The sequence below is a fragment of the Sarcophilus harrisii genome, chromosome 1 (assembly GCF_902635505.1).
Source record: "Sarcophilus harrisii chromosome 1, mSarHar1.11, whole genome shotgun sequence".
Lineage (NCBI taxonomy): Eukaryota > Metazoa > Chordata > Mammalia > Dasyuromorphia > Dasyuridae > Sarcophilus > Sarcophilus harrisii.
The window spans coordinates 630,926,257-630,948,981 of record NC_045426.1 but is presented as its reverse complement, the minus strand read 5'-3'; the positions used below and the strand labels follow the sequence as shown (position 1 = coordinate 630,948,981).

At 34.2% G+C, this 22,725-nt stretch overlaps 1 protein-coding gene across 1 annotated transcript in view; it reads left to right on the top strand.

Moving 5' to 3' along the window:
• COL22A1 (collagen type XXII alpha 1 chain) overlaps nt 1-14,740 on the top strand; it is a 134,536-nt gene extending 119,796 nt beyond the window's left edge. Inside the window, exons 14-17 of the mRNA XM_031947436.1 lie at nt 8,069-8,122; nt 9,099-9,143; nt 12,798-12,842; nt 14,468-14,740. Coding sequence (XP_031803296.1) covers nt 8,069-8,122; nt 9,099-9,143; nt 12,798-12,842; nt 14,468-14,740 — 417 coding nt within the window. The remainder of the gene's footprint in view (nt 1-8,068; nt 8,123-9,098; nt 9,144-12,797; nt 12,843-14,467) is intronic.
• Nucleotides 14,741-22,725: the final 7,985 nt, after the last annotated feature.

Sequence of the window (22,725 nt, the reverse complement as noted above, 5' to 3'; positions counted from 1 at the left end):
ACTAAAATCATAACAAGACAATGGAAATTGCTGAAAAGATCAGCAGATTATGAAATCAGGAGATATTTTTGAGTTCTTCCCTGCTTTTGCTACTACCAATTTACAATTACAATCAGGTGACATAATAATTGTAAAGCATCAAGCACTTTAGTTTATATGTAGAAGGTACTTGTTCTTTCTTTTCCCCTACCAGTGTGCTACATTTGTATAATAGTTTATAATTTCTTTTATTTTCTTTTTGGATAACTTTATTTTATTCTTTCCAATTACATATAGAGATAATTCACTTTTATAAGACTTTGAATTTCAATTTTTTTCTCTCTCCTTCCCTCCTTCCCTTCTCTTCTTCTCAAGATGGCAAGCAATCTGATATAGGTTATACATGTACAATCATGTTAAACATATTTCCACATTGCACTTTATAATTTCAGAACTGCATTCACAGAGAATCTCATTTTGATTCTCATGAATGAAAATAGAATATTATACCTTAAAGGGACCTTAGAGGCCATCTAGTTCATCTGTATCATTTTAAGAATAAGGAAAGCCAGTCTTGGAGAACTGAATAATTTACCAGAGGTCACAATACTAATTAGCAGCAGAGTATGGACTAGATAACCCCAAGTCTTCTGACTGCCATTTAATATTTCATTCCAGCACTACCATAATTTTCACATGATCAATATGGATTTTCTTTCAATTTCATTGCAGAATGACCACTTTACCCATGGTGAGGAAATATTCCTTCTTATAGGAAAAAATTTTAGCAAAATACCTTGTTTGGACCGTCCACACTGAGCATAGAGTGCCCTTTGACCCTATAAGCCAGAATTCTCCTCAAATATGATGAGTCTGATGTAAATTCAGCCATCACACTGGCCTATTTATAATGGCATTTTTGACCCCAAGAGGAATAGATTAGTTTTCAGTTTAAATCAGAGCAAGAATCCATTTTGCAAATAGCCCATCAGCTGCATATTGGAGATTTCAGATTAAATCAATCTTTAGGGGTTAAAATGCTGTCATGAGATCAAGCCTTGACAAGCAATTAGAGTAGTATCTGAGCTCAGAAAACAATAACATGCTGTGATATCCAATTATGTGTAATTCTCTGGTGCCTTCCACAATACCTTCATCATATTTCTGCCTACAGATCCTTCCCATCTTTCTAAGCCAAACTCATTCAGTTACCTTTTCCATGAATCCTTTTTGATTCAATTTCTTGCAAGATTTATAACTATGGGAATCAAGAACTTGAAATTCCCCCTCCTCCATTTAATAACTCAAAGAAGGGAAGAGATTCCCCATGGCCTCTTAGACAACATGGCATAAGGGAAAGAAGCGTGAGATTGGGAATCAGAAGAACTGATCTTGAATTCTGTTTCTGTTGCTTGGTTGTTCTGTAAAATTAAGTATCTCAGTTTCTATAGCTTAGGCACATCATATAAATTGTATATATTTCCAATTTCTCCCACTTACAACGTTTCTACAGAGTTGTTTGCATGTTTTCTTCTGAATTATTTTGTAAGCCTCTTGAGAGCAGGGACTATGTTTCCTTTTTTTTTTTTTCTTTTGCTATCCCAGTGTTTAGCACAATGTGACACAAAATGATCTCTGAATAGGACTGTGATAAAGAAAGCATTTGTAAACATTTAAGTATCATAGAAATATAAAATATTATGAACCAGTACATCTCAGATTTATATCTAAGTCTTTAGTCTCCAAATTTAGTGCTTTTCCTACTCTGCGATAATTCCCTTTGGTGGACAAGATATTGTTGTCCTTTATCTGACTCCATAGTACTTTTTACTTCTTTCATGTACTGGCTATAGTCTAAGTTGATATTGCACTCATCTGTATATGTGTCTTTTCTTCTTTACTAGATGGTAAACTCTTTGAGGGCAATAATGTCATTCCCATCACCTGGCACAATGCCTTCTATATTGCAGGAGTTAATATTTGCTGAAAGCAAATACTATATCAGTCTACAAAATACTACCTTTGAACAACATACATAGTACAAATATTCCTATGAATTCCCATTTTATATTGACAAAACAAATATTTGGAAAGGCTTGATTGACTCATCTATAGTTCTATAGCAAGAAATTCTCTTAACTTGGATTTGAAACCAGATCTCCCTTGATTCCAAAGCCTGTGTTCTTTTCACTTTACCATATTGAAGAAATTAAAGGTTTGTTAGCATCATGTTCATTCAACCAGAGAAGCCATAACATGGATAGTGCCTAGTACGTAATAAATGTTTGCTGATTGATTGATTGAATCTATTTAAGGGACAATATTTCCTAAAAGTAGCACTTTATGATTTCATCTACCTTCAAGCATAGTATTGTATGAGGATAATATTTCTAGGTTTCGTATGATACCAATAAGGGATAGTTAATAATGTGTTATATTGAGGCAACAAAATCTTGGTTGAATTGTATTTTTCATAGTGAGAACAATGTCAATCATTTTTGTTTTACAGTAGTAATGTTTAGTAATGAGCTAGGTATATCTCTATATGTGCAAGGGTCTATATTTCTAAATATCTGAATTTATCTGTCCAAATAAGTGTTGCTTCTTTTAATATAGCAACCTCTGGGGTTTACCCCTTTATTCCTTTTAGACCTTTATGGCCCAAAAAGCCTTTGAAGGTTCTCTTTGAGAGATGTGCCTCTAATGAAAAAGTTTCCTTTTTTGAAGTCACAAGCCATTTGGAGCCAACTGTGCCTTCTTCTCCCTTCAATATTCAAACATAACTTTGCCCCTTCCTGCCGGCTCTGAAGTAGGGCAGTGTAACTGAAAGGGGTACTGTGGCTTCCCCCTCCCTTAGTGCTGAACCAGCTTTCCATTTCACTGACTTATTACTTTGGCCTTTGACTCAGATTCTGTCCCTGTCCTTGGATGCTGTTGCTGCCTTGCCGCCTGACTGCATCTTTGCCTTAAATAGACAAGCCCTTTGCTTCTTGTCTTGGGATTGGCTTAGAGGGAAAATGCTTACCCTTTTCTAAACTCCGAGCCAGTCACCTGGTTGCAGACTCACTTTTATAAGAAGCACTGTGTTCTAGTGGAAAAAGTTCTATTCTTGTCAGAAGATAGAGCTTGGTGTACTGACTAATAGAAATCCATTTGAACCCAGGCCAATAACTCCACTTCTCTTTGGCTATTCTGGAACTTTTAAATGAAGATAATGCTGTAGGAACTTTGCCTAATTTTTTAAATTTAATTTTTAAAAATGTAAACTGTGTTAAAATTTTAATATATAAACATAAGTAGGCATTATATTTTATGTACTACAGCCCTATATTCTTATGACAAAAGTTCATGCATATTTAAAAGTGCTATTTTTAAATATTATTACTGTATGGCTAACATATCTTTTTTTTTTTATAAGACCCCTAAACACTCTAAAATGTGTCAACTTTTAGGGAGAGTAGGTAAATTATCAGATTCTTGAAAGGGAATGTTTTGGTCTGATTGTTTAAAAACCACTTTATGTTATTCATAAGATTAGATACATTTCTATAGGTTAAAATGTAATTCTTAGGGTCCAGCTTTACCAACTAATCCCACTAATTCTACAAAAGATCCATGGTTTCAGTGTTAGGAATGTTACTTGAATGGAAGTGAAACCAAACTCATCCATACCTTCAGATATCAAAAATATAGTCTTTAGTGGCTAATTTGTTGGTTATAAGCTTCATTGCACTTAACTAGACTAGTTCCTCAACGGACCAAAAAAAAATATCAGGGTTTGGTTTTGATCTGAAGTCATCTTTCCAACGTGGTAGGACATACCAGAGCTCATACTATATTGGCGTAGCCATTTGGGGTTTTCTGGAAAGAAATACTGTTTTCGTTTGTCATTTCCTTTTCTGTCTCATTTTTCCCAATGTTAAAACTGAGGCAAACTTGGTTACTCGACTTACCCAGGGTCACCTAACAAATAAGTCTCCAAGGCTGAATTTGAACTCAGTGAGACAATGTCTTCATATGGACACATATATGCATGAACACATACTTGTATACACACACACACACATACACATATATATATATATATATATATATATATATTTATATTCATGTGTATACCTATATACATAAATGATATTCATTCATTTTAGAATAAAAATAATTGTTTATTTTTAAAAGAATTCATGCTCACTTCACTGTAGGAAGTATCTGGCAAACACCTTAGTGTTTAGTTAGTTTGCTTTTGGAAAAAAACAGCCACATATTTTGAATTCAATCTAAATGTATTATGCTGAAATACAAGTACAAGTTGGAAAACTGTTTCATAATAATGGCACTACTAATCTCAGTACATAATGTAGCGTAGAGAATACTGGTATTAAAATCTAATGATTTTTCTTCAAGTCCATAACTCTGTTTTAACTTTGTGACAGCATTCTACTCTTTACACCTCAGTTGATTTGTCTACAAAATGATACTGTTGGACCAGATGATCTCTAAGGTCACTTTCAGATCTAATATTATAATTCCCAAGTTACCTAACATTCTGGTCACTTTCAGATCTAATATTATAATTCCCAAGTTACCTAACATTCTGTGGGTAATAATATTTGACTTTCCCTTTAGATATCCTGTTTGTAGTCATGTTTCTTCTTTCTGAGTGACTTCACATTCAGCATGCCCAAATTTAAACTTGCTTAATGACAAATCATAAGATCAGAGAATTCTGACCTTGAAGGTAACTGAGAGATCATCTAGTTTAAAAGTTTTTCATTTTACAAAGGAGAGAATTGGAATTTCAGAAAGGTAGATTAGTAGTCATCATACCGGTAAAAAGTTGGCCCAGCTAGAGTTTGAACTCTGTATCCTGTCTTCTAAAACCAGACCTCAATCCATAACACTGTGATCTTTTCCTCATTTTACAGAAAAGGAAACAGATCTAAAGACACTAAAGATGTGGGAGGAAAAGTAATTCCAAATCCCCTCCCCCAGTGGTTGGATCCATTCACAGCTTCACCAAAAATGCATTAGTGTTTCAATTTTCCCAATTCTCCAACATTTATAATTTTCCTTTTTTCTCATCTTAGCTAATCTGATAGGAATAAAGTAATATCTCAATTATTTTAATTTGTATTTTCTAATCAGTAGTGATGTAAAGCATTTTACATGATTATAAGTAGCTTTAATTTCTTCATTTGAAAACTGACTTCATTTACTTTGATGATTTGTCATTTGGGAAATGACTTGTAATCTTATAAGTTTGATTCACTTCTCTGTATATTTTAGAAACAAGACCTTTACCAGAAACACTGGTTGTAAAAATTGCTTGCTAGCTTTCTGATTTCTTCTAATCTTGGTTGCAATAATTTTGTTTGTATCAAGCCTTTTTAATTTAATGTAATCAAAATTAACCATTTTGCATTTCATAGTGTTCTCTGTCTCTTTTTTGGTCATAAATCATTCTCTTATTCCATAGATCTGACAAGAAAATTAGTCTTTGCTCTCCTAATTTGTTTATGGTATCATCCTTTATGTCTCAATCATAAACTCATTTTGACTTTACCATGATATACATGAAATATTGGTCTATGCCTAGTTTCTGCCATACTATTTTCCAGTTTTGCCTGCAGTTTTTGTTAAATAATGAGCTCTTAACCCAGAAGCTGGACTGTTTGGGTGTATCAAATAGTAAGTTACTATAGTAATCTATTTCTTTGCCATTAATAAATAGTTTTGAAGATTGCTACTTTATAATATAGTCTTAGATCTGGTATGGCTAAAACACCTTCCTTTATATTTTATTCATTAATTCCTTTGATATTTTGATCTTTTGACCTTTTGCTCTTCCAGATGAATTTTGTAATAATTTTTCTAGCTCTGTCAGATAATTTTTGGTATTTTGATTGGTATGACACTGAATAAGTAAATAAAATTTAATAAAATAGTCATTTTTATGATATTAGCTTGGCCTGCTCATGAGCAATTGATAATTTTTCCATTTTTAGGTCTGACTTTATTTGTGCAAAAAGTGTTTTGTAATTTGTGTTCATATGATTCCTGGTTTTGTCTTGGAAAATTCTTAAATATTAATTTAATCCAGGATTAGGGATTTCCTGGATCCATAAACCAGGTCAGTTGTTTTTCCTGTGAGAGATTTTACATTTTCTTTTAATTTTTTTCATTCTTTTGATTTTGTTAGAATTATTCTTAATGTCTTACATTGTAATTAGTGTCCATTTATTCAATTCTAATTTTTAAGGAATTATTTTCTTCAGTTAGCTTTTATATCTTCTTTTCCATTTCAATAATTCTTCTTTTTAAAAAGTTATTTTCTCCAATGATTTTTTCTAATTGGCCAATTGTATTTTTAAAGCAATTTTTTCTTCAATTTTTGTGCTTCCTTTTCAAAGTTCTTAACTCTTTTGTATACTCTCACTTCTTTTTTCTACCTTTTTTCTACCTCTCCCACATTTTTTCTACCTTTCTTAATTGATTTTTAGAATCCTTTTTGAGCTATTCCAGGAAGTCTTTCATATCCCCCTTTGAGGCTTTACATGTAGGCATTTTGACATTGTTGTCCTCTTCTGGGTTTGTGTTTGAATCTTCCCTGTTGCCATAGTAGTTTTCTATGCTCAGGAGTGTTTCCACTTTATTTTTTTTTGTTTTATTTTTTGCTCATTTTTAGCCTATTTCCTGGCTTTTAAATCTGAGCTTTTCTCTTATGGCAGATGTGGCACTATCCCAAGCTTCTTGTGCTGGGGGCTAAGGACCTGGTCACTGACTTTCTGTGCCAGGGCCTAGAGTGTTGGCAGCTTGATGACTACACTGTGGTGATTGTATGAACATATAAAATTAATGCAAAGTAATTTTTCACAGACAAACACTAGAAACTGGGAGGATCAGAAAAGGCTTCAAAATTTATAAACTTTATATATACATGTATGTAAACTTATAAACTTTATAAATTTATAAACTAAGCTTCAAAGAAGACAATTCTAAAAAGCAAGGGTGGAGGACGAAAGAATTCTAAAAGGTAGGACAGACAGCACTTGCAAAGGTCCAGAGTCAGGAGACAGAATATAATTTGTGAGCAAAGTCAAGAAGGAAAATTTGTCAGAAGTAAAGACTGCATGAAAGGGAATAGTATGTGGTAGTTTGGAAAGGTAGGTTGGAGCCATTTTTGAACGTCAAATAAGAGTTTGCATTTAATCCTAGGATTAACAGTCATTGGTCCTTTCTTTGTTTTAATAGATGGAGATTTTCTATTTTGAGATAATGATAATATCTGAAAGCTATGATCACAGAAAGCCAAAGGAACTACAGTAGGAGTAAAAAGAAATAAGTACATAGGTTTGGTAGAGTATAAGGCAGGTTTCAGGTCTTTATTTTTACACAGAGTATCACAGCTAAATCCTGATGAAATTTAGATGGGAATGGGGCAATTTGCTCAGGAAGTTATATTAATTTATCATTTTGGGGTTGAGGGAAATTGGGGATCAGATTTATCTCATTTGTAACTAATCAATTCCATTTTGGGTAAACTTATTTTATCATCCTTCCTCTGGGTAATGTCTAGTAATATCATTTATAAGTGAAAATTTCTGTCCAGGTGCACTAAGTGGGTGCCTTCACTTAAGCTAATAAAACCTGCAGGAACCAGGAAACTTCCAAGAACAAGCACAGAAAAAGTTATCCATCACCTTACTCCTATCCCCAACAGGTCTTTTACAATTAGTAGTGGGGCAGTCAAAGGAGGCTAAGGGCCAAGCTGAAGGCTAATTGTCTTTAGAAACTGCTTTATTTGAAAAGTCAATGTCCTAAGATGGAGAAGAACTATAATCTGTGCTAAGAGAGAGAGTTCCCACCTAGGTTCTCTTTAAAATAGTGAAGAAAGGATAATATTTCCATTAGATGTGTCATCATAACAAACTAGAGTGACTCCTAGGCCATGAAAGACATAATCTTTATGTCTCCTCCAGCACCTGGGACAGCGCTACAAACATAGAGTGTTTAATAGATGTTTACTGAATGGTTACTGAAGTATGTCTGTATTGCAGCATTATCAATTGTTTATCTTTTGTTTTCTCAGGGAGAGCGAGGCCTAGATGGATTCCCTGGAAAGCCTGGAGAAGAAGGGAAGCAGGTATATAAATTCTAAACTAAATCTTCTACTTACAATGATGGTTGAATTGTTGGGAAGGAAGAGGTTTGTTTCTGGCAAGAGAGACTATAGGAATAGGACACATATCATGATCTGTTCTTTCAGCTGAAAATCCCTTTTTGTCTAGAAATGGTTTCAACCCCATTGCTACTTAGCTTTTTGAAACCTTTTCTTACTTATATGGGTCTGCTATTCCTTTTCCAGGTGAAAAGTCTCTGATTTCTTTCACCCTTTCACTCTAAGATTTGTTTAAAGTAAAGTCACAAAACAAATTAACCTAAAAGTTTTGTAAAAAGTATTAAATTTCAAGTAGTGGTTTGGTTTGATAAACTATATGGCTTCTTCCAATTTTGCATCCTTAATACAAAGGAAAAAATACAGGAGGAATTTCAAGAAAAGGAATATTCAGAAGAAACTATTTTAATTCAAAGGTACCTTAAGTACCAATCATAGTACAATTTAGAAGTATTAACTATACTGCCTGTACCTGGGGACATACCTGGTAAATATCTATCAATATTGATATTTTTATAACTACATTCTCAAACACCCTATTCAAATAACATGATTTCATGATTTGTCTGAGTGATTTGGGAGAGGGAGAAGAAAGAAGAAAAAAAAGTCAACTCAGATTGGGAATCTTAAAAATCAAGATTGAAATTAGAGAATAGACATTCTGATAGTGATTAGTGAGCAGCCCTACTGATATACACTAACCAAAACCTTCATTATTTCAGTACAGAGGGAAGTATGGCCTCTGAATTATGCTAGCAATGCTCCCAACTCTGTATGTCATACTGGGTTATTTCTCAGCCTAGCAATCTGATCACAAATTTACTGGGTTATTGGAGCTATTTGTCTTCATGCAATGGCCTGAAGTCCCTTCATGCTATAATAAAATCTTACCCACAATCTTAATCTTCCCCACAATAACAATTAAATACTGTCCTTCTTATAGGGCAGTCCTGGCACTCCAGGTGTGACTGGTCTCCGAGGAGAAAAGGTAAGCAGAACCAACTCAATAAAACATTGTGTAACAGGTTTAATTAATTCTTTATATTAAATTAAAAGTAGATAGCAGAAGTATAATCTCATGAGGAATATAATACTGAACTTTGGAGAAGTAATGTAGTCCACAGTTATTCAACCAGTTAATTTGAAGTCTGGAACCCAAACTTAAGTCTGTGGATCTTAGTCCAGTGTTCCTCCTGCCACATGATGCTGACTCACAGACATTTGGCCAAATATATGTATATTTTTTAAATGTAGGACTTTGAACTATAATTTTTGAATCTGGAAGAATTTCGGATAAATTAAAATCAGTGAGACCAATTTCAATTCATTAGTATTCATAAAATGAAGAATGAAAAGATAATTTAGAAATGATCTAGTCCAAACCCTTCATTTAATAAATGGGAAAATTGGGGTTCAAAAAGCTAAATGACTCACCTGAGATCACACTAGCAGTAAAGGCTAAACAGAGGATTGAACCCATGCCCTCTGACTCTATACAAATTGTTCATTCTACCTTATCACATGGATGATTATTAAATGTATGCTGTTTATAAAAAAAAAAACTGAGAAAAATCCTTATCACACGTCTCTATGATATAGCAATATTTATAGCAGGATCTTCTCACTACAATTTTATGAAGAAGGAATAAAATGTCATTCTTAACAATTGATTTCACATAAAAATCTATGGCAGATCATGTAGTTCTCAGTATACATAGTTACTTCTGAGATCTATGGTTTTACCAGGTGTTGATATATTTTCCACTGATGGTTATCACATAAATGTAAAGCTCTTCATAAATTCTAAAGCACTATAAATTTTATTGTTGTTATTACGATTATTTGGGCAAGCTAGACGGTACTCTAGGCAGCTAGAGCACTGGTCTTGGAATCAGGAAGACTCATCTTCATGAGTTCAAATCTTGCCTCAGACAATTAATAGATGTTCAAATCACTTAGCCTTCTTTGCCTCGGTTTCTTCATCTGCAAAATGAACTGGAAAAAAGAAATGGCAAACCACTCCTCTGTCTTTGCCAAGAAAACCCAAATGAACTTATGAAAAATCACACATGACTGAAAAAACTCAACAATAACAGCAATTATCATTATTTTTTTTATTTTTTGCAATTATCATTATTAATCTGTTAGATTATAATCTCCTTGAGGGCAAGGACTGTCTCTTGCCCTTTTTAAAAATCCCCAATATGAAGCACAGTTCTTGGTACATAGTAGTCATTTAATAAATAAATATTGATTGATTGATTATTTTTCTTTGTTCTTCCCCCCATACTTCTCTAGGCAGCCACTGTGCATTGCTTCTTAGGGCAAGTTTTTTGGTTCTGATAGACTGATCTTCAGACAGCAGCCCCATAGACCCTTGGGGGCTTATACTTGAAACTTGCCACTACAATAACAAAGTCTTTGCAAAGCTAGGGTCATTTCTGTGCCACAAGTTGGCATATGATAAAGAGCTTAGTAGAGGTGCTATCAGTATATTCTCAGAAAAACCCATTGGTGTAAGAATAGGAACTGGAAATGTTTCCATTCCCTCCAACCTCCCTCCTGTCTCTCTCTACCTCTGTTTAATTATCCTCTGCTCTTACAAGGTATTTTTAGGGATGTGTCTTACATTGTTATTTTTAAAATAGCTATTAAACCTAGAGACTCATGATACCTCTTCAGGCTGGTGTCAGGTTTTTAATATACTCTAAGCAGTTACTTGACAGGGAATGCAAAACCCTAAAAGAAGCTATTTCACTTCGAGTCACTAAGTAGAGAGGGGATGATACTTGAAGGTTGAAAACCAAAGAGCAATTACCTTAGTTTCTGTTACACTCCACATTCCTGTTGTTTTACAAATTGACTTCCAAGTACCCTGCCATTTTGAACATTTCAGTTCTTTCTCTCACTTGGGGAAACAGATGAGGCATTATTGCTTATCATAAAACAGATGCTGAAAAAATGCCTTCTAATGTCATTCTGGAAATTTTTCTGGGGAAATAAACATACTGGAAACTTTCAGGTATTAAGGTTCACTGTCATTCTCTTTGATAGATCATGAAATCACAAAATGTGATTTTGGGAAGGGACTTTATCCTATCTAATGCAACCCGCAATCTTTAGTAAGTCACAGAATTTTAGAATCAGAAGACAGAATAAAAGTAAACTGAGGTTCAGAAAAGGAAAATGACTTAATAAAGGTCACACAATTAGAGTCATAGTAGAGCCCAGAAATCAAGTCATTTATCAACCTATATATCAACTAAGATGCCCAAAGTTATGAGAGGCAGTTACAATAGAAAGGTTAATTTACAAGCAGAAGCCTTGAGATCAAATCCTTGCTCTGCCACTTGGTTGACCTTGAATCATTAATCAACAAACATATACTTTCTGAGTGCCAGATGTTAGCAAATAATTATCTGAGTTCTCAAAGAGTTTATATACTAATGACATATTACTTAACCTGTAAAGGGCCCACTTTCCTTATCTTTGAACCAAGTGACTTAGATTAGATGATTACCAGAGTTCCTTATAGCTTTAAATGCAAAGACTTAATGTTGACATTTATCCCCTCTATGATCTTGGACTTTGGGCTCAATTTCTTTAATTTGGAAGAACAGCTTCTGATGTCTTTCTCAGCTCTCAATTTATGATTGACTCATATTTCTAGCCTGAGTTAACCATTATATATGATTGCATACCCTGAGAAATTAGTTTTGAATAAGTGAGACATTAAATTGACCTTTTTTCTATAAAGTATTCTCTGTCCTCTGAATTCTTTTTGACTGACCAGGATAGATTGATCTACATTTTCCAGTGCTTAAAAAAAGAAAGGTCTGACATGCCCAAAGGCCTAATGAGAGATTAGATGTTTGATCTGCCATCCTCAGGATAAGCATAGAATTGGGGAATCTTAGAATTATCATCTTTACACATTGGAAGAAGACATTAGAGATCCATTCTAACCCCTATTACCTATAGGGATCTCCTCTAAAACATCACTAACAGGTGGAATAGATTTATAGTCAATAGACTTGGCTTGGTTCCTAGTTTTTTTGTTTTGGACTAATTTGTGAGCCTGAACAAAGAATATGTATGGCACAGTGGCAAGACTTTTTTCTCCTCCATAACTTTTTAAAAATTTATTTTACTTTTCCAAACACATGTAAAGATAGTTTTCAGCATTCAAGACATTGTATTCCAATTTTTCTCCCACCTTTCCTCCCTCCTTTATTTCCTCCTTTCCCAAGACAGCAAGCAATATGATATGTCAACTATGTGTAATTCTGTTAGACATATTTCCATATGTGTCATGTTATGCAAGAAAAATTAGATAAAAAAGGAAAAAAAAAACAAGAGGGAGAAAAACATAAACAAACAAAAGGTGAAAATACTATGTTTTAATTCACATTCAATCTCCATAGTTCTCTCTGTGGATGGGAATGGCACTTCTCATCGCAAGTCTTTTGGAATTGCCTTGAATTTCAGGGGCAAGCCTTCTAAAGAGTGCTCAAGGGTTTTGAAAGATAGAAAAAGAGGACTGTTCTGAGTTGTTAAGTATACAGTTTTGTTGAAGAGGCAAAACATATACATGTAATAGAGACATTAAAATGACTTTCAAATTATTTGTTCCATTATTTAGGGTGAACTTGGACCACCTGGGCCACCTGGTATACCAGGTTCTGTGGTGAGTATTTCTGTTTTTGGGCTAGGTGGTGAGATAGGACTGTGTCATAGCCTAGATAAGTGCTTTTATCAACATAAGAACTACTTGAAGTGAAGTGTTTCCACTAGATATCAGCAATTTGTCTGTACTTTCTATTCTTGAATTGCCTGGGACACAGAGCGTTAAGTCACTTATTCATTCATGGTCACGTAGCCAGTTGGCATCAGATGTGGGATTTCAACCCATTTATTTCTGACTTTAGGCCTAATCTTATGTCAACTGCACCTACTGCCTCTTGTGATAGGCCATAGACTCATCGCCTCTTAAAAATCCTTTGACTTTATCTAGATCAAAAACAATCCATCCAGGAATTCCTGATATTGGTCATCCAACTTGCATCAATATTTTCAGTGGTGAGAGGCTTAAATGATGTTGCTGAGGCTTCCCATTCTATTGCTTGACAAATTTGCTAGACAGTTTTTCCTTATAGTGAACCCTCATCTGCCTCCATCTCCATCCATTTGCTGGACCCCATTTCTACAACTCCAGAAGGGAAAGAAAGAGAAGAAAAAAAGAGTGGAAGAGTTAATATCAGAGTCAATATCAAACAAGAAGTCAATAAACATTTATTAGATGCCTATAATTTGTCAGGCACTGTGCATTAGTCAAAACCTGTCCTGAAAGAAGCAAAAGGAAAGTCATCAAGAAGAAAGACATCATGGGTTAACTTTAAGTAAGAGGAAGGGATGCATATTTAGGGACATTTTGAAGTATGTAGTGGAATTGAAGAAACTCAAGACAGAACTTAGTAAATAGGAAGCAATACCATTTGACAATAAAGTTAATGGGGTGGAGTTAGGAATTAAATATTTAGATAACTTATATGGAGTATTTGATAGTTAACTTTAAAATATGACTCAAAGGTTTACCTTGGCAACAATAAAATACTGCCTGAGGTCAAATAATTGCAGTGAACTGAATCAATATGATTTCTGAATTCAGAAATTCATTCTGGGGGTGAGGATAGTAGACAATGGTAGATTACATCTAGGTTAGGTACTCAGAGAGCAGGAACCTTGGAAGATCAAAGAGCCAGAGATTCAGGGTAAAGGAGAGGTACCATGGAAGTGATTGTGTGCAGAAGGAAGATAGTTAAGTTTTGGAAGGGAAGCCATAACTGGGATAAGAAACCAGAAGGATAGCACTAAAGGGACCAAGGCAGTTGTTCATTTTGATCTGAGAACCTTTTGGCCTGGATTATATATGATCATAAAAATGAACCACAGGAAAGTGGAAAAAATCCAGGGAGACCTCATTATTAAAGATTACAATTAAAAGTCTAAGATAAGTATTTGGGGAGGGGAGAGAGCAGGGGAGAAGAGGAGGGGGAGGGGGAGAGAGAGAGGGGAAGAGAGAGAGGGAGAGGAAGGGAGAAAGGAAGGGAGAGAGAGAGAGAGAGAGAGAGAGAGAAGAGAGGGAGAAGAGAGAGAGAGAGAGGAGAGGGAGGAGAGGGAGGAGAGAGAGAGATGAGTGATTGGGGGGACTGAACCAAACAGATTTTAATTCTGGTGGATCCTGGGCATGTTTAGCATTTCTAAAACAAGAGTAACTCTCTACCTCAACTGGTTTCTGATTTTATCTTTTAGGTACACAAGGAGGGCCTGAAAGGAGAACAAGTAAGGGAAATTGTTATCTACCCCTTGTACCTTTTTCCTGAAAATATAAAAGCTCTGACAGTATGGTTTACTCAATACCTTGAGCTGGAATATTGGTTTGCCAAGATATACAAACCCAGGATTAAGTGGAATTTGCCCTTGGTGGGGGAATGGATTACCTTCAAAATGGTGGAAATTCTAGTCCCAGAAAATAGTATCAATAAAGAGAATGACTGTGTGCTAAGTGACCTTGTCATTGGTTGAAAGGAATGTTTGCTGACAGGGGTCGAGTATGAGCAGATGTCTTCACAAATACATTTTGGACACAAAGGAACCAAGAAAACAAATCATAAATGGATTCTGTAAACTCTGTTGGGTCCTACTAAGATTGTTTCTAGCTTTCTTTCAGTACTGACCTTGACCATTTGGAAGACTTAGATCTTGAAAACTCTTTTTCTCCTTTATGTTTTTAATCCTATTTTTTATACAATAGGTACATTAAATATTTTTAAGGTCTTTATTTGATCAGGACATACTGATTGGTGCTAGAAAAGATGAAAAGTTTAGATTTGACTCTTGCTCTCAGGGAGCTAGCAATCTGGTTGACAGACAGGATAACCACATCGAGTTGTAATCTCATGTTTTCCTTCTTCAAGCCTCTGTACCAGTGACCTCTGTTTATGAGATCCTAATGTCTCTGGATTATACACTAGGGTGGGGTTGGTAACTGAGGAATGCCAGAATCTATCTACTTTTTATTTTTATTTAATTTAAAATTTTTATTTTATTTAATTTCTTATTGTTTTCACAGGGGGCTCCAGGACCACGTGGTCATCAGGGCTTACCTGGTCCTCCAGGAGCACCAGTAAGTCATTCAATTTACTCTCATTCTGATCCAAACAAACTTTAGCTTGTATATGTGTATTTTTAAAAATATTTTTATTTTCTAACAATTTACACTCAGAGAATGTTTGGACTCATCGATCAATAAATCATCAATAAATCAGGAAACATTTCTTAAGTTCTTGCCATGTGCTAGCTATTGTGCTAAACAGTTAAGATGTGAACACAATGGCATAGCAGTTTCTGCCCTCAGAGTGTCTGTATTCTAATCTATCATGCCATTCCACTTATTAAAGACAGCATCTTGTAGTAAAAAAAAAAAACAAACAAACAACAAAAAAAAAAAAACATTGGATTTAAAATTAGAAAATTTGGGATTGAATTATTTCATCTCTGCTTGCTAGTTATATGATGTTATATAAGCCTCTTGTTTTTATTCTGTAAATTCCTTTAGATCTGGAATAGCTTGGTCCCCCAGAGGTGTCAAGAAGCTCTTTATCTATTTATCTTTGTAGAATCTCTTTACTTAGAGGACATCAAAGATGGAAAGGGTTTTTCATAGGGCATTCCTGTTTATCTGAATAGTACTTCACCACAGCACCACCATCACCACCAGGCTTTGATCCTAACAAAAACCATACATAGGAAGTAGGCAATGAGTTGCAATTCCCATTGTATAAATGAAGATGCTGAAAACTGAGGGCATAAGAGTATTGTCTAAGATTATCTACCAATCACAGTCATACCAACACTTGGATTGAATCAACATTTCTTCACTTATTCAAGGTTCTTTTCGTCATATCAAGATAGCTATAGGAAGAGAAAGATAAAAAAGAAGATAGGATTCTCCTTAACAGGTATCACTGAATAATGATACAAGGTTAGGTAGGGTATTTTTGATTTTTGTTTAAGCTATTTTCTTATTACTCCTACCCAGGATTAGTGTGACACCATTGGTAAATTACCTCCCAGACATTTGAGTCACTCAAGGACAAAACCATTTTCTCACTTATCCACAGATACTTTGGGAGGCACTTTTGGGTTGTTTTTATTTTACTGAGTGATCAGGTGACTCTACAGACATATTTTTAGATTTTTTCTTCAGGGAGGCTAAGTGCAGGTCAGTAAATCACTTCAGAGTTGTATAGCCTGGGATAAGAAATGGTGAATGAATTAAATGCTAAATAGTGTCCTGGGTGCTTTTGATCTAATCAGGCCTCTGGATGACTTTCCCTCCCTTATTCTCAGATAAGTTTATAAGACAAAAGGAATCCCCAATAAAGATCAACTAGATAAGGTCTTAAATAAGGAGGTAAAAAGAATTAATTAGTGATTTCTGGCTACATTTTTTAAAGAGTTACCAATCATTCATTTATAAAAGACTCTATTCATGGGTAAAAATGTCAGTGTGACTCAGGGAATCATAGACTTTAATAATAGCTAATAGTAATAGCTACCATTTACATAGTAGATGACATTATTATTTACATTATTTTATAAATGGTGAAACTGAGGCAAATGGAGGTTAAATGACTTAGAAGATATAACTATGAAATGTCTGTGAACATATTTGAAATCATTGATTTATATATTGAGTCACTTTGCTGACCTTAAAATATTTCAAACGCCTCATTTTTTATATAAGGAAATAAGAAACTGATGCCCAGGAATATAGAGTTGCCCAAGATAATAAATACACATAGTAAGTGACTTCAGATTTTCTGACTTTTTTCTACTATATTGTAGAACTTCTAGGTTCTTTTTTGCTTCTGTTTCCTAATGTTTATGTATAGTCTGAGCAAAGAGGGAGGGGCAGGAAGAGCTATCTGTACTTCCTCTTTGCCCTACTGATGCCTCCACCTAGAATAATCCCCCACCTCAACCTATTTCTTGGTTGCCTGGCCTTCAAAACTTATCTCAAGTGCTATTTCCATTAGGAAACCCAAGTGGTGCTTTCAATTAATGATGACCTTTGCTTCATCAAATTTTATTACATTCATATTTCCATCAAGCTCTTATAAGATCCTACCTTAAATCATATTTAATTTTTACAATGTCAAAATTGTAATTGAAGTTGTGTGAACTTTCTGATGACATTGGTTGTCACATATTTATGTTTTAATTTCCCAAAGATCCTGTCAAAGGAAGAACCACACTAAATGCTAATGAATTTTTTTTTTTTTTGAATAGATGAGTGAATGGAGCAAAGGGATCCTTTGATGTGACAATATGATCATAGGATTGACGCTGAAAAGACCCTCTAAGATCATATAGTCAAACCTAATCATTTTCTAGATGAGGAAACTGAAATTCAACAAAGTTAATTGACTTGCCTAAAGTCACATATAGATAGATATGTTTATTTTATCTTTATTTATAAACCCAAATTCCATTGACTGCAAATCAATCATGTTTACAATATTTAAAATAGGGAGTATTGTTTGTTAATTTGGAAATTTACATCCCTTCTTGTAACATTTGATAACTTTTTGTTGTTAGAATAGGTAATCTGACCAACTGATTCACTAGTATTATAAACACTCACTCTAAGAATAAATTAAAAACTAAAAAACCCAAAACAAAACAAAAACCAAAAACCACATTAAGCACTTACTATGTGCCAGATGCTCTATCCATCAGTGGGGATTCAAAAACAAACAATCAAAATAGCCTCAGGTCTCAAGGAGCTCACATTCTAATAGCAGAAGACTATGCATGAAAGGGAACTAGAAACGAAAAGTGGAATAGATTGCAGTGGGAGCATATGAGTATAATTTGGGAAATGAACCACAGGCTACAGATTTAACCAGTTAAAGGAAAAGGTGACCAATCAGAACTCAGGGTATCAGGGTTAGGAATCCTAGGTCCTATGGGAAGAAGGAAAGGCCAGAACAGATGGTTTGGGTTGGAGATGGCTGGGTAATGTATAGTGGGAAAGGGGCTAGGATAGCTAAGGTAAAAGCATACTGAACAGATAAGGTTCCAAAACTTATAATCTGAGAAACTCAGACCAATATTTTGACTTAAATATGGCTGAAATTGAAAATGTTCATTTATTTTTCTAGAATGTCTAATTGTTTAGTAGTTATAATAAAAGAAAGAAAAATAAATTCCATCTTTGGAATTGTGGGGGTGGAGGGCAGTGTTGCATTTCACTTCATGTCTTCTATCAGTTTCCTAAACTTTATCATCTATCTAGCTTCTCAGTTCTCCTATCCACATGCTAAATAAAAAGGGAAAAACAAGAATGATCACAGAAGGTATAAATGGGTGAAAGAAGAAGTGAACAAACATTAAACAGTTATTCTGTTCTGGATGCTGGGGATTCAAATACAAAAGGAGAGTGCATTTTATTAATGGTAGACAAATTATACATATATATGTATAATATATATTTGTGTGTGTGTATATATATATACATACATATATATTTGTATATATGTGTGTGTATATATATATATATGTATATATATAAAATATATTTGTATATATGTATATGTATATGAAGGTTTGTAAAGAACTGGTGACCAAGGAATGATATTTGGGGTGGGGAGTTGAAGAGAGGCTATTCCATCTTCATAAATGGACAAACAACAACAAAAACAGGTCAATAAAATATTATTTTCTTTTTTGGAAATTGTAATATTCTCTCTAAAATGTAGTGTTCTCTGTTGAGGTTTACTTGGGGTTTCTGGGAGCAGCCTTCATTTCAGTTCAGGAATCACCACATGAGTAGCCAGGGGTTAAAGTCCAAGTCCTTTATTGTCTCCTTCAAAGTCCCCTCTCCTTCACTTGAGACTTGGCTAGTTTTCTTAGATGCCTATCTCTCTCCTTGGTTCTGAGAGCTTGAGCTTCTGCCTCCTTCTCTGCCTCTGAATCCAAAGGTTTGTGCTTCAGCCTCCAGCCACCACAAAGGTGGACAATGGAATGAAGCTGTCTCAGCCTCTGAGAGCTGTTAGTGGAGAGCTTTTAGTGCACTTGTCCTTTCTGGCCCTGAGAGCTTCTTGCTTATATGCTGTACACTGAGTACACACCAATCATTATATCACTAGGAAACCATTATTTCTTGTAGGATTAAATCAATGCTAAACTAGATTGAACCATTTTCTCCTTAATTCCACTTAGTACCTTTTTTCAAGTTCTGGCCCATAACATCTCCTCGTAGGATTAAATCAATCATACTGAACCATGCTAAACTAGATAACTATTGTCTCTATCAATTCCACTGACTTAGTACCTTGTAAGAATCCTTTGTTTCAAGTTCAGAGTTCTGGCCCATAACAGAAAATAATAATAGTATTGATGGAATTTCTATTCTTAGAAGTGGAGATATATAGTACAGTATATAATGGGAACATGCATACATAACCAGATGTCTGAGAGAGTTAGGTGAATGGAATGTGAAATATGGTCTGTAACAGTTAGAGTTATTTAAGTGCTTGCATTTTCTCATTCAAGACTAGATTTAGAGTCTGTTACCATAGAATGGTCATTTTATGTTCTTAGTTTCTTTGTTTTTAGGATGAAGGCATTTAAGTAAATATCAATATAGATATAATAGATGCAATCATCTAAACCTATCTATAGTTGTGGTTTCTGCCATTGGATTAAAAACAAACAAACAAACACCCTTAAGAATGCTTGAAAATTCATACTTGAAAAACTAGGTACCTCTGCCACTCACAAAAGAGACAAAAATTAAATAGCCTCTATGATATCTGACTCTACCATCAAACCACTATTGTGATAATTACTGTTTTCATCTCTCTTTTCCCAAACACCATGGCTAAATGGACACATAGTTATGAAGATAAGTTTCAAATACAACAAATATTGATTGAAAGGAGCTCTAGTATAAGTGAAAATCACTGAGCTTCACAGTTAGAAATGACCTCAGAAGTAAATATCACATTGTAGAAAGAATACAGGACTTTGAATTAGGAAATATTTGATTCAATTTTGACACCATACATCTTACTCACTTGATGGGGAAAAAAAGTTTCAAACTCACTTGTTTGAAAACTATTGTGATTTAAAATGTTTTTTTTTTTTTTTTTTTCTGGGGATTTTTTTTGGGTGGGACACAAAGACTTCTCTAAACACAATGGGCAGAATCCTCCCCATCTGCTATCTGAAAATGTCCATTTTTCAGTACTGTCTGCTACATGACTATATAATGTGTGACTATGTGTGACTCAAGGAAAATTATGTAACCCTTCTGAAGCTCAATTTTCTGGCTTATAACGTAATAATAAAATATATAGCATCTATCTCATAGGGTAGTTGGGAGGCAAAAATGAAAAAATAAATGTAATGTGCCTTAACAACTTCAGAATGATATAAAAATATAAATTGTAATTATTTAGCTGGACACATACCTCTGTAGGAATTCCTTTTTATATTGTGACTCATAAGTGGTTATACAACATCTTCTTGAAGGCTTCCAGGAACAGCAAACTAACCAACTCAGGAAATCACTCATTCTACTACTCAAAAATCTGTGATTACAATAGTCTACTATTTGAAACCCGTTATGGGCTGGTTCCCACTTAATTCATCCATAATATTCATATTATTCCTTTTCATGCACCTAATGTTTCATCCAATCTGACCTTCTGGATGTTCTTTGAACTTAATATTCTATTATCTTTCATCTCTGTTCTGGAAGATACTCCCTATTCAAGGGAATACTTTCCCTTCTCTCTGAATACTTTCCTCCCTTTACCTTCAGGAAGTGACCTTCCTATATGAAGCTTTTCTTAATTTCTGAAGTTGTCTATGTTCTCTCCTTATCCGATTATTCTGTGTTCCTTCATAAATTTGTGCTACCCTTCCTCCAGCCATATGCTTAACAAAAACTCTTAGAGATACAGAAAGTTTTTGTTTTATCTTTATATCCTCAATGTCTACAGTTATTAAGTAGCCAAATTTAATAAATTTTTGTTGAATTAAACAACTCTACTTGTTAGAAAGATTGCCCCTCCCCCTTATATTGAGGAGACATTTTATCTCTGCAGTTGTTACTTTTTGTTTCCAGTCCTAGCCCTTAGCCCCAAGCAGATAAATTCCTTTTTTCATGTTCATGCTTCAAATCCTTGAAAGGCAGTCATGTTCCCCCTTCATCTTGACTTCTTTAGGTAGACAACCTCAATTTCTTTATCTAATCATTCTTTGTTCCTAGTCCTCTTTCCACTTATTATTCAGTGTTCTTCCTAAAATGAATCCATGATTGAACACAGTCCCCTAAAGATGGTCTAAAGTGCTTATAGTGACTCTACTTTTCCTTCATGGGATGGATATTCTGGCACTCTTCATACAACTTCATATTTATCTTTGATTCCATTAAGACATTTTGATCTTTTTTACATGAACAATTTTTACTCTGGGCATCTTGGATTCTGTAGTTGATTATTTGAACCCAAGAGCAGAACTTAACATTTATCCCTATTAAATTTCATTTTGTTAATGCTTGTTATTCAATTTTCTCTTTTACAATAGTACGGTATTTATTTCTCCACCCAGGACTGAAATATAGAAAATAATCATAAAAAGCATACATATTGACAATACATTTATCACTATATATCTCTATATAGATAAATAGAATGCATGCATATATATGTAAATACACACACACACACACACACACACACACACACACACATTTATTTATTTATTTTTCTATCATTATTTCTTATTATGTTTCCCAAAGGGTCTAATAGGTGTGAAGGCAAAGAGCATATATAGTGATAATATATATATATATGTGTGTGTATATATCTCTGTATAAATATAAATATATGTATTTTGTATATATAACTATTTATTTTTCTACTTTTTTCCTGTTTTGTTTCCTAAAGGGTCCAATGGGTCCTGAAGGCAAAGAGGGACTTCCTGGTTTGCAAGGACAGCGGGTAAGTTGAATATCTACTTTTAATTGGGCCTCCCTCCCTCTACTCCAACATGGTCCATATTATGGGTCTATTTTATGAAGATTCCTTTAAGAGAATGTGTTGATATTAATGCAGAATTGAAAATCATTGAATAAAAGCCCATGTGCTCTCTTGATTTCAAGAATCTTTATGGCTTTTTTTTTCTTTTCCTATTTTCATTAAGGAATTTAAAATATTGCCTAAGGAAAATATTATGAATCAGAAGTGTCATGATATAATGTGGTAACGTTATAGAATTCAGTCCCATCATTTTGTTGTTGCCAATTCACACACTAGGGATTTACTCTGCTATTTATAAACTGTGCAACCTTCAGCAAATTAAGTCTTACCAATCATTTAGCACTTAGCATACATTGCTTTCTATTCTATTTATCTTTTTTTATATATACAAACTTATATAATTATAGCATTTTCAAGATATAGGATACCTTAGAGACAATCATTTTATGGATG